General features: G+C 48.1%; 5 protein-coding genes across 5 annotated transcripts; all 5 read right to left on the bottom strand.

Annotated features, from left to right (window-relative positions):
* Positions 1-353: 353 nt before the first annotated feature.
* EDB91DRAFT_1300941 (uncharacterized protein) lies at positions 354-825 on the bottom strand (the record flags this gene model as incomplete). Its single annotated transcript, XM_041324981.1, has 2 exons — positions 354-585; positions 609-825. The coding sequence occupies 2 exons, from the start codon at positions 823-825 to the stop codon at positions 401-403; spliced, it is 402 nt and encodes a 133-aa protein (XP_041174127.1). The 3' UTR covers positions 354-400.
* Positions 826-1,625: 800 nt separating this feature from the next.
* EDB91DRAFT_1057762 (uncharacterized protein) lies at positions 1,626-2,843 on the bottom strand (the record flags this gene model as incomplete). Its single annotated transcript, XM_041314106.1, has 2 exons — positions 1,626-2,215; positions 2,555-2,843. Coding segments are annotated over 2 exons (879 nt in total), but the record flags the coding sequence as incomplete, so codon positions are not given.
* Positions 2,844-3,293: 450 nt separating this feature from the next.
* On the bottom strand, positions 3,294-6,184 carry EDB91DRAFT_1205677 (cytochrome P450). The gene is made up of 13 exons (XM_041320699.1): positions 5,546-6,184; positions 5,362-5,491; positions 5,124-5,312; positions 4,921-5,072; positions 4,752-4,867; positions 4,571-4,700; positions 4,498-4,511; positions 4,261-4,450; positions 4,157-4,210; positions 4,082-4,106; positions 3,898-4,034; positions 3,705-3,837; positions 3,294-3,646 (listed from the first exon to the last, which is right to left on the bottom strand). The coding sequence occupies exons 1-13, from the start codon at positions 5,757-5,759 to the stop codon at positions 3,562-3,564; spliced, it is 1,569 nt and encodes a 522-aa protein (XP_041174129.1). The 5' UTR covers positions 5,760-6,184; the 3' UTR covers positions 3,294-3,561.
* A 251-nt stretch (positions 6,185-6,435) lies between these two features.
* Positions 6,436-6,693, bottom strand: EDB91DRAFT_1057670 (uncharacterized protein; the record flags this gene model as incomplete). Its single annotated transcript, XM_041314097.1, has 1 exon — positions 6,436-6,693. A coding segment is annotated over one exon (258 nt), but the record flags the coding sequence as incomplete, so codon positions are not given.
* Positions 6,694-7,385: 692 nt separating this feature from the next.
* On the bottom strand, positions 7,386-9,790 carry EDB91DRAFT_649398 (cytochrome P450). The gene is made up of 14 exons (XM_041327987.1): positions 9,763-9,790; positions 9,509-9,706; positions 9,324-9,453; positions 9,080-9,268; positions 8,879-9,030; positions 8,709-8,824; positions 8,533-8,659; positions 8,466-8,479; positions 8,228-8,417; positions 8,114-8,170; positions 8,039-8,063; positions 7,855-7,991; positions 7,659-7,791; positions 7,386-7,600 (listed from the first exon to the last, which is right to left on the bottom strand). The coding sequence occupies exons 2-14, from the start codon at positions 9,591-9,593 to the stop codon at positions 7,516-7,518; spliced, it is 1,440 nt and encodes a 479-aa protein (XP_041174131.1). The 5' UTR covers positions 9,594-9,706; positions 9,763-9,790; the 3' UTR covers positions 7,386-7,515.
* Positions 9,791-12,487: the final 2,697 nt, after the last annotated feature.

Below are 12,487 nucleotides of genomic sequence, written 5' to 3' on the forward strand. Positions count from 1 at the left end.
TCGTGTGATTTATATTATGTCTTCTTGTCGTCCCCTAGACTTTGAGATGATATTGTGTTTATCTACCTTGCGCGCCGCACTTTTTCTTCGCCTTAGATATACTCCTGAAATATGTTATTCATCTTTGTTGTTTGTTAATTCTCTATCCTTTGTTATTCATGATGATGTGTCGTGAGTCCATGTAGATCAGTCAACGTTGTTCATGAATCGTCGTCGCTTTGTGGTGTACAAAATGCGCATCGAAATTCAGAACACGACATTCGATTCGGGCTAGTCTCCCCTTATAGTCAGACTATTAGAATCAGTAAAACAGCTCATATATTCTTGCAGAGCGATCAATGTGAATTACAAAAGCATATACATCGTTGGAAAACAAATTCTTTCCAGTCCGATGACTCCATCATTTAAAATTATAATGCAACAAGCGGAGCAACCGCACAGCCATGGCTTCCTCGGCCGCTCGGCTGTTTGAGTTTTCCAATTCCTTCGATCTACCAAAGTCTATGAGGCGGAAGCTCTTGCCCGACAACAGCCGTTGCATCGGCCACTCCGTTGGCTTGCCCTGTTGCCACAGGATGTTCCTCGCTGCGAATGACTGGTGCAACTACCCGCTTCATGAAAGCGGAAGACAAGAGACGCGCACTCTTGCTTGTCATCCCGACATAACTCTTCTGGATCTATCTCGCGGCCACGGTGCTCCAGGAGTAATATCGGACTCAGATAATTAGAACGACCGGTACCGTCAGTCAAATCATCAGGCGTGTAGTACCCGTAGAACTGTGGGCAGAGTGCCCCGACGGGGACAGGATTATGCAGAGGGGGCATGACGTTATATCCGTTCTAGTGTTGGAAGAAGTGGTCAGGGAACGATTAATAGTTTTTGGCCTCTCGAGCGAGGTGGAAGTCGTGTTCGATCGAGAGTTTGGCAACAACATGGACTGTCGTGGTGCGCGGAACGGGCTGCCAGCCGGGCCCCCCGTGTCTGCATCGTTCTTCCGAGGGGTTTTGCCACTTCACAGTAGTGCGGATGAGAAGAACTAGTCCAGAGTAAGATGATATGCGAACGACCCTGGGGGGTTCAACGGTGAAAATTTCTTCCTCGCTTTGTTTTTCTTCGCTCTGTTCTTCCTCACTTTCTTCTGCGTGTTTTTCTTCGTCCTCATTGCCCTCTTCGCCTTTCCCTTGCCCTCCTTCGGGGCACACTCCTGCGCGCTCGGTTCCTTGCAGTCCTCTTTGACATCTACCCTCGTCTCGATGTCAGCATCAACCTTGGCTCCAGGCTCTAGATTCTGCCCGTCTACGGCGTCCATTTCGACATCAACTTCAGTATCCCCTGTTTCCGCTGTGTGACTGGGAGAACCAGTAGAAGGATCCCCGTCAGAAGCTGGCGCCGGTTCAGCGTTATTAGCATCGACAGACTTTTCGTTACCCAGGTTGGCTGAATCTAATTCCTCTTGGCTTATAAACGACGCAGTCACCTCTGGAAGCTGGTGCTCCTCGACGGTAACGTGACCACCCGTTCACTTCACACCGGAGACCTGTGAGGGCTCTGTTCCAGAGGGCATATTTGAGCTGCTCTCCAGCGTTTCTCCAGGTTCATCTGCCGGGCCTTTTAGGAGTGCTTCTCATTCTCCCTTGTCCTTCAACTTCTGGACCTGTCGACGGACGTCCTCCTCCACGCTCGTTCTGCATATACGGGCCTTCACGAAAAGGTCACGCGGAAGCTCCCATTCGACACCATGCACAACTGAATGATCACCGGAGTCTACTTCACGAAATGAAAGGTAGAGATGAGCTTCTTCCACCTGTGTCCGCTTCCGGGGTTGAGGTGGGAGTACAACTTCAATCAGCGGCTCTTCCATCGGTCCCTCTTTTTCAGCGGGGAAGATGCGGAGCACACTCTCCCCCTTGATTGCTTCGTCTTCGGCTATCTGAGCCCGTTTCTGCGCCTTCAACACTGCCTCTTTGCCTTCCGGTTCGAGGGGAAGGGAATAGGTTCGGATGATGTCTCCTCCATCGGCAACTTTGAAAAGGCATGGAGTCTTGTGATCGTCGCCGCCCTTATCGACGGATAATTTGTGCCAAGGATAATGGATGTGGAGCTTTTGAGGGAGAAGGTGCCAATGAATCCGTTGTTGGAGTGTCGAAATCTTGTGTGTGCAAGGGATGAAGCGGCATGGAGAGGTATAATAAGCGGGATTGAAGGGCGAGTCGTCTTTTGGTGACGACGCGGCGGGTTCACCTGTTGGTTGTTTCGCGCCTTTTTCTGGTGATGTTTCGCCCGCTTGATCCGCATGCATGGCCTCCTTCACACCGACAGTTACATTTCCCTTTGCATCGTCATTACGAACTTGTGCTGCCTCCCCTTCTTGCTGCCTCCCGGTACTATCACCCTGACTATCGACTGGGGGGATCGAATCTTCTCCATCTGGGGCTTCTGCTATTTTACTATATCTGGAAGATGAAAAGCCTGTGCTTGTTTTGTATTTCTCTCTAATCTCGTTTCGACTGGAAAACTGATTTAATACGCCCACTGCGACGCGTACATCATAACACCTTATGAGCTCCCCAATGTCGGCAACTGATATCTCCTCCTTCTCGGCCCAATGGAGCTCATCCGTTGCTGTGAGTTCACCAGCCTGCCGCATCCATTTCGCAAGTTTGCTTCCTGTGGAGTTGGTTATATTGTTTCGCAGATACGGGAGACGTCGAACGTGGTAGAAGTCATAGAGCGTCGCACCCCACAAATCAAGTCCATTGCCAGCCTCCTTGCCCCACAATGAAAATGGCTGGATGGCTTTTCCTTTGGAATCACGAGGCCAGGAGCGGAAGATAATGCGGTTATTGCCATATCCGACACGAATTTTCTGGTTGTCGCGTTGTACTTGGATAGACTTGGGAAGTTTATGGGGTCAATCGTCCTGACATCAGCATATTTGGCTCGTTCGCCTGAATCTACTAGGCTGCAACAACATGGTTCTACAGCGATGAATGGCGTCAATTACTCCGACATACCGCTCTCCTTTTTTACCCTGGTCTTCGCATCTCCTGTGTAGTGGCTCTCGCACCAGAAATTCTGGTAAATTCTGGGAGAGTCGGATGAAGACTCGGATCTAGTCAGAGGAGCCACGATCGGTATCGCCATGACTCTTAAGTGCATATGACTATGGGCGGAAATAAGGCCTGAGGCCTCAGGGGTTTCCTAAATAGCCGCGCCTCACAGTTCTATGTTCACGCAACGTTCACGGTTCACCTGGTCCAGGTCGGTATCGGAACGCAGTTTGATTGTAAGTGATTGGTTACGCCTCTGACCGGTCTGTGTGTGATTTGCAGACGCACATACAGTAGGGACTAGGGAATAGCTATTGAAAGTGAGCTCTTGAGCTTTTGACGCGATGAATGGACAATGTAATTTTTTCGTGAGAAGGAAATGAATCTGCATAATCATACGAGTACACTGAAGGGCCGCAGAAGGTCATGTAGTTTGCGACCAACAGCGTGGCCCAAGTAAGGTAATCGATAATGAGAATAGAGACTGCTGGTTCTTTCCCTATATACAACTCACGCCCCAGTCCTGAAAACATCCACAAGGCCTGAATGAACATGAGAACGTGGTGAAATATTGCAAGGGAAGACAAGAACGGAGCTAAAGCGATAAAACTGTTAAAGACGAGAGCATGGAATTAGACAAGGAAGAGAAATACCGAGTGAGTCCTGCCGTGAATTGAGGGGTGAAGTCGATTACTTTGCCCTGGTCGTCCTTTGCGGAAGAAAAGTCCACCGTGGCTAACATGGTCACAATAGCAGACCACACGGAGGCATCAGCAGTATACCGACCTGATTACAGAATGTATAGGGTCATGACATGCTAGGATACGGTAATGAAACTTAACCCACCTGGACATCTACGCCGACCGAAGCCAAAAACGTATCTCGCAGGGTCATCGTCCGTCAACGCACCGTTGACGTCTATGAACCTCTCCGGTATAAAATGAGATGCGTTAGGGTAGCGTTTTTCATCCCGTGAAATGCCCCTGCAAAATGACTTCAGCACGTCAACAGCTGAGGAGAAATGTCTGACCATATATTAGCTATCACGGTCGCTCCTGATGTATGATATTACAGATGGTCTGTTGATTGGGCATAAATCACTAACCTTTTGGAATGAAATAACCTTCGTATATATCATCACTCGAGGCAGCATGCGGCACTACGAGGACACGTTCAGTCAAGGCGAGACCACTCAGCGAGGGAGAATACCAAGGGGTAAAATGGGATGCCATCGCAGAGTCTCCCGCAGAACTGATTCAACGTAAGGTAGTGATGCTCTGTCCTCAAACGTAGGCAAGCGATCACTTCCAATCACCGAGTCGATCTCCGCTTGTGCGCGTCGTTGAACATCTGGGTAAGACACCATGGCGAGAACAAAAAGCATCAAGGCTGCAGTAGTCTGTGAAGAGATTAAGCAGTGGACAATATGATTCGGCATCTGCTGACCGTCTCATATGAACCTGCAAAGTATTTGTAAATGTGTCAAGAGCACAACGTCCCTCGTAAAAAGGTCACGAACCGATAATAGCAGTAGTAGCCGCCTTCTTTAAGGCAGTTTCGAACATTGGTTTGGATGCATCGTCTTGCTTCTCCATTCGTTGCAAATTTTCTGCCACCATTGAAAACTGGTCAAGGGACGAGTTTTGGGTCTTGAAAAGTATGGAATCAATGAGAACAAAATCCCGAGAACAAATGCTTACCATATGCTGCTGCGTATATCGAAACGGCACCTCCGTCAGGTCAGTCATGCCATTCCTGGAAGCTTGAGCATCACGTTTGATCGATGATCCCCAGCACCAGTCAGGTAACTTCAGTACTGCATGAGAGCACAGAATGTCAAGTCTTTCTCATCAGTGAGAGTGAACTCACAGAATGGGAACATTTTAAGCAATACTGCACTCTCTGGGGTCAACACAGCAAGACCAAGAGCCAGCGCATTTTCCATGACTCGAACTAGAGGGTCATCACGAGCACTGGGTTGATAGTCATATACAACTGACATCGCAACAGAGGACGAGAATCTGTGAAATACGATTAATAATCGCTCAATATGTACAAACATATTGGCTGACGTTGCGAAGTGGGAATGATAATGCTGTGGGTCATCAATCAGGTTGACGATCATCTCACGAGCCCGTCTCATCTGCGTGGGGCGAAACTTAATTGCAGACTCGGGACGGAAAGTTTGGTGGAAGAGTCGTCGGGAAAGACGCCATTCGTCACCGTAAGCTGTGAATGAGAAGCTGATCGACCAGCCAAATCTGCCTGTACGTCAGAATGATTGACTGGAAGAATAGTAGAAGAACATACGGCTCGACTGTTGCTAAGTATGGTCGATCGGAGTAAATTCGAGAACGCTTTTCCAGTAAGGCTTCTGCAACATGCTGAGAATTGATCACGACCGCATCCTGGTCTAGAATTCGCACGAAGACCAAGTTCCCTGATAGAATGATCTGCACCCCGGACGCCACTACTCGATTGTCTGACCACATACCATAAATAGCACGCCAGTGAGTATAAGTCAGCCAAGGTTCTTTAGCGTCGAGAGATAAGATGTTCCCTATTAGTGGGAGCGGCATTGGGCCAGGGGGAAGGGGAGGCCTGTCGTGTCTTTTCTCAATGAACCGCCCGAGGACAGTCATGACAACAAAGGAAACAGGTAAGGCGGCGAGGATAGCAATTGAGCGACCATCGACTGAAGGGGCCATGGTTAGAGCAGTGCGTGGGTCACCGACTCATCCAAAGCACGAAATGAAATGAACCTTATAACCACACAGGGAAGTACTGCCGCGTTCACGGAGTGGAGTGGCGGAATCGGCAGGAGATATGAAGCCTAGAAGGAACCATTCCGTTTTCTCAGCTGGGAGTCCCAGCTGAGAAAAGGAAGTCCAAGTCTGCATATGAGATTCATGCCGTCGTACAATCAACGTTGTAAGGTCAAATGGGGAGAATACGGAAACAAAACCCGCGTATTCTGTCCGGACACGCCAACTCTACATTGTCAAATATACATGTAGGCTCGATTGCCATTGCTGCGGGCTCGCAGAGAATCTACTGGTGCGTTGCTGTTGCGCTGCGCTAGGCTTCGCTTTGGATGAAGTGGATAATCTGTTAGTTTCACCCTTGCTGCATGTAAAAGTTATGTAATTTCTCTGTCTTCTGTAATCCCGGGGAATCGCCAAATTTTATATTTCTTCCTTCTGGTGGGAAATCTTATGAGTAAATAAAACCTCCCTTGAAAATTGCTCGCTAGCTGGAATGTGGAGAACAGCATGAAATTCGCGGAAGACGGCGAGCGAGCTTGCTACGACGTTGAAATCAATATCATGATCATGGCCCTAGAAACCTTAAGTGGAACAGCAAGGTGTTTTTGAAAGCGCTGAGTCATGATGCAACAAGTCCACCAGGCTGTTTCTCCGCCCTGCTGTTTGAATCATCCATCTCCTTTGATCTGCCAAAGTCTATCAGACAGAAGCTCTTGCCCGAGAACGGCCGCTGGATTAGCCACTCCGTTGGCTCTTCCTGTTGCCATAGGATGTTCCGCGCTGCGAATGACTGGTGCAACCACCCCGTATGATTAAAGCGTAATACAGGCAATGCACACTCTTGCTTGTCATCCAGACACAATCCTTGTGGATCTATCTCGCGTCAGAGGAGTGGCATTCATTACAGTTCGATCGAGAGTTCCGCGACGACACGGACTATCACGGTGTGCGGAACGGGCCGCGAGTCGAAAGCCTCACTTCTGAGGGTCTTGCCACTTCACAGTAGTGTGGATGCGAAGTGCCAAGAGCTGGCCTAGAGTAAGATGCTACAGTGGATGACCCTGGGAGGTTCAATGGTGAAGTTTTTTTCTTCGCTCCGGCATTCCTCACTCTGTTCTTTGTCCGCTTTTTCTTTGTCCTCCTCGAGTTTCTCTTTGCCTTTCTCCTTTTCCTGCCTTGTGGCGCACCCCTGCTCGCTCACTTTCTTGGAGTTCTTGTTGTCGTTCATAACGTCAAGGAGCCTCAACCTTGACCCCAGGCTCCAGATCTTGCCTGCTTACAGCGTCCGCTTTGACATTCACTTCGGCACCCCTTGCTCCGCCGTGTGGCTGGTAGAGCCCGCACTGGGAAGATCTCCGTCAGAAGCTGGTGCCGGTTCTGCATTATTAGCATTGACGGACTTTTCATCATCCAGGCTGTCCGAATCCAGTTTCTTTTGACTGGCAAACGATGCAGTCACCTCCGGGAGACGGTAATACAATCAACCGTTCACTTCGAACCAGAGACCTGCGAGGGCTCTGTATATATGAGCCGCTCTCCCCTCTGCATTTACGAGCCTCCACAAAACGGTCATATAGTTATCGAATGTGAGCTTTGACGTGGTTGATCATGGGTCGTGTGGTGGAAGAAGTGAGAGAGTGCTATAGCTAGATGTACTTAGACCAAAGTAGTTAGGCTAGCATATACATGTTACTCCGACTCATGCTTCAGTTCGGAAAATATCCACAAGTCCTGAATGGACATGAGAACGTGGAGAAATATTGCAAGGGAAGACAAGAACGGAGCTAAAGCGATGACATTGTTAGTGAAGGGAAGATGCAATGACACAAGGAAACCAAGTACTGAGTGAGTCCCGTCGTGAATTGGGGGGTGAAGTCGATCACTTTTCCCTGGTCATCTTTTGCGGGAGAAAAATACACCGTGGCTAACATGGTCACAATAGCAGACCACACGGAGGCATCAGCAGCATACCGGCCTGATTGAAGAAAGGATAGGGTCATGGCATGCTAGGATACGGCAATGAAATAACTCAACCCACCTGGACATCCACGCCGACCTAAGCCAAAAACGTATCCCGCAGGGTCATCGTCCGTCAACGCACCGTTGACGTCAATGAACCTCTCCGGCATAAAATTAGATGCGTTAGGGTAGCGCTTTTCATCCCGCGAAATGGCCCTGCAAAATGATTCCAGCATGTCGACAGCTGAGGAGAAATATCTGACCATGTATTGCATATCACAGTCGTTCCTGATTCATGATATTAAGGACGGTCTGTTGATTCGAAATAAATGACAGACCTTTTGGAATGAAGTAACCTTCATACATATCATCACTCGAGGTCGCATGCGGCACGCCTACAAGTTGATCTTCAGCGTAGGTGAGATCACTCAGGAGTCAGCGAAAAATATTACCAAGGGGTAAAATGGGGTGCCATCTCAAAGCCTCCCGCAGAACTGATTCAACGTAGGGTAGTGATGCTCTGTCCTCAAACGTAGGCAAGCGATCTCTTCCAACGACTGAGTCAATCTCCATTTGTGCACGTCTTTGAACATCTGGATAAGACACCATAGCGAGAACAAAAGCCATGAGGGTTGAAGTAGTCTGTAAAGAGGTTGAGCGGCCAAAAAATGGTTCGGACCATTAACTGACCGTCTCATATGAACCTGCATAGTATGTATTTGTCAACAGTATGTCATTCTTTGAAAAGGTGACAAACCTAAGATAGCAGTTGTGGCTGCTTTCTTTAAGGCAGTCTCGAACATTGGTTTGGATGCCTCATCTTGCTTCTCCATCCGTTGCAAATTTTCTGCCACCATTGACAACTGGCCAAGGAAGTTTTCGCCCTTGGCGAGCATGAAATTCATGCTAATAATGAACATGAATGATGCCTACCATATGCTGCTGCGCATATCGAAACGGTATGTCCGTCATTTCATTCGCGTGATTGGTTGAAATTCGGGCATCACGTTTGATCGATGATCCCCAGCACCAGTCAGGTAACTTAAGTACTGCACGAGAATATAGAATGTCAACTCTTTCTCACAAAAGGAAGCCGAGCTTACAGAAGGGGAAGGCTTTGAGTAAGATTGCTCTCTCTGGGGTCAAGACCTGAAGAGCAATATCCAGTGCATTTTCCACGACTCGGATCAGGGGATCGTCACGAGCACTGGGCTGATAGTCATATACAACTGACATCGCAACAGAAGATGAGAACCTGTGGATAAGTGAATGATCATTCAATGTTTACAAATACATTGGCTGACGTTGCGAAGTGGGAATGATAATGTTGAGGGTCATCAATAAGATTGACGATCATCTCACGAGCCCGTCTCATCTGCATCGGGCGAAACTTGAGTGCAGAGTCAGGACGGAAACTTTGGTGGAAGAGTCGCCGGCAAAGTCGCCATTCATCACCATAACCTGTGAATGCAAAGTTGACCAACCAGCCAAATCTACCTGCACCTCAGACTGATTGAATGAAATTTGAAAGATGTTAGAAGAACATACGGCTCGAGTGTTGCAAGGTATGGTCGATCGGAGTAAATCCGAGAACGCTTGTCCATTAAGGCTTGTGCAACATGCTGAGAATTGATTACGACCACCTTCTGGTCTAGAATCCGTGTGAAGACCAATTCCCCTAGTAGAATGATTTACACCACAAATACGACTATTCAATCTGTCTGACCACGTACCATAAGCAGCATGCCATTGAGTATAAGTCGACCAAGGTTCTTGAGCGTCGATAGATAAGATGTTCCCTATCAGTGGGAGCGACATTGGTCCAGGAGGAAGGGGAGGCCTGTTGTATCTGTTCTCGATGAACCGCCTGAGGACAGTGAAGACAGCAAAGGAAACAGGTAAGGTGACAAAGATAGAAAGGCGACCATCAACTGAAAGGACCATCGTTAGAGCAGTACGTAGGTAGCATCCAAAGCACAGAACAGACCTTATAACTGCACGGGGTGGTGCTTATCGCACCATGTACCTGGCGTCTGCAGAGTGCTGGAGTCAGAAGAAGATTGAAGAGTCAAGAATATAAATCTGGTGTCATAGCTGAGAAAAAAGGCATCACGTCGGATTCACGCCGTTGTAGTTTACACTCAACGCAGAGTCAAATGTGGGGAATACGGAAATCACATATTCTCAGGCTGTCCGGCCGTGCCAACTCTACATCACGAAGATATGCAAACTCGATGAATGAGTCCCCCACGCGTCAGGGGTGGCGCCTAATCACTTCGCCCTGGTCAGCTATGGCGGGAGAAATGTCCAGGGTGGACAACATGGTCAAAAGAGCAGACTACACGTGAAGCGCGAAATGGATCTTACAAACGCACTGGGAGATAATTATCCCTATTGCACTGCGGACTGTTGGAGTCGGCAGAAGAGACTGAGGAGTTGAGAATGAATAAAATTCGATGTCGGCTGAGTAAAAGTAGTCGTCATATCGCTCCACGCCGTTGAAGTGTAGAGTCTAGACAAAACCCACGTATTACAGTACTTAGAGATACTCAAAGTATCCCAGGCCTCACATGCCTTACATTCGCTTCGAGTTCACTTCCCTGCATTCGAGTAGGGTGGTGGGGTGCATAGCCGAAGTCTCACGTGTTTGACAGGAGTCACAGGACTGACATTTCCCCACCTCCATTGTGATCATTCAATTAATTATTCTATATTGCCCTTTCCATCTCAGCGATATAACTCGCGGATCCTTTTTTCGGACGACAACATGGGTGATGATACATCGAACATTGTGTACAAATAATTATTTACTAGAAGCCAGTAAAATCCTGGTGATAACACTAATCAGCAACGTAGCGGAAATTACTTACTATTTTCTATCGTGTGTCGAATGACACAGTTCCCTTAAAATAAGTCAACTGCCCAGCGAAGCAGGTCCTGGCAGGAGGCAGCCGGTATCTTTTGCCAATGCCACTGTTCTTAGTAAGTGCACAACTTGAAAGCAAACGCAAAGGTTGCAACGTTGAACGGTCGAACAATCCGGCATCAGTGGTAACCAACATTATATACTTTCTCCAGTGTCGCAAGCACAGTGCGGAGGAAATGAGATATCAGCTGCGAGGACTTAACCATTACCTCGAGTAAACCTGGGATCAGGTACTTAGTATACCCCTGGTTGCTAAGATCTTGTAAGTCCATCATCGGTATAGGTGAGATCCCTCAGCGAGGGAGAATACCAAGGGGTAACATGAGGTACCATCATAAAGTCTCCCGCAGAACTTATTTGACTCGTAGAGTCCAGGGCCAGAGCTCGGGAGTAGCCCACTCCAGCATCACATCGGATTCGTGCTGTTGTAGTTTACACACGATGTAGAGTCAAATTTGGAGGATGCAGAAGCCACATATTCTCAGGCTGTCCGGCCATGCCAACTCTATATCGCGAATATATGTAGCCTCAACGAGTGAGTCCCTTCGTGCGTTAAGGTATGTTGGGGGTGAAGTCGATCATTTCGCCCTGGTCATTTTCGGCGGAACAAATGTTCACTGTGACCAACATGATGGCGACAATAGTGGGCTACACATGCCATAAAGCACCAAAAGGACCTTACAACCGCGCTGGGAGATGACTATCCATACTGCACCGCGGACCGGTAGTACTAGTAGAGGAGAGACTTCGGAAGAGTTGAGAAGGGATAGTCAGCAGAGTTTGATGTCGCCGGGACTCGACCGCGTGAAAATATCAGTTCCGAGTCCATGCCGTTGTAGTGTAGCGCCATCATCTTTCATAACACAATGCACATTGCTTTCTCCATTGCCACTTGCATACCAAAATGCGATCTAAGACCAACTTGTGTCAACATAACGCTGCACGCGCAAGATCTAAATTGAAGTCACCCACTCTCAACTGCTCCGATAGCACCAGGTCGTTAAGCATTCACAAGGCCTGCGTGACGGATATGAGAAGCAGTGAATACTGCAAGGGACGACCATAACCGAGGTAAAGTGATGAGTGGGAAAAGGGTCGGTTGTCACATAATTATTCATATATGAGTACTGTACAGGTACACTGAAAAGGCGGAAAGCGGACGCAAAAGACAATGCGGTTTAACTGATTGGTGTGCCTCAAGTAAGAAGGAAAGATAGACGTATACTTGTTATACTCCAGTTTGGAAGATATCCACAAGTCCTGAATGAACATGAGAACGTGGGGAAATATTGCAAGGGAAGACCATAACGGAGCTAAAGGGATGAAATTGTTAGACACGGGAGGGTAGAATGACACAAGGAAATCAAGTACTGAAGAAGTCCCGTCGTGAATTGAGGGGTAAAGTCGATCACTTTGCTCTGGTCATCTCTGGCGAAAGAAAAATCCACCGTGGCCAACATGGTCACAATAGCAGACCACAAAGAGGCATCAGCAGCATACCGGCCTGATAAAAGGATGCATTGATTCGTTACATGCTATAGGGCGATGAAAAAAATCGACCCACCTGGGCATCCGCGTCGGCCCAAGCAAAAAATATATCCCGCAGGGTCATCGTTCGTCAATGCGCCTGACGTCCATGAACCTCTCTGGCATAAAACGAGATGCGTTGGGGCCCTTACACCGCGGACTGGTGCAGTCGGCAGAAGAAACTGAAGAGTTGAGAAGGGATAGTTAATAGAATCCGATGTCGGCTGAGTGAAAATAGTCATCATATCAGTTCCATACC

The sequence above is a fragment of the Suillus paluster genome (assembly GCF_016628075.1).
Source record: "Suillus paluster strain FC165 chromosome Unknown EDB91scaffold_55, whole genome shotgun sequence".
Classification (NCBI taxonomy): Eukaryota; Fungi; Basidiomycota; class Agaricomycetes; order Boletales; family Suillaceae; genus Suillus; species Suillus paluster.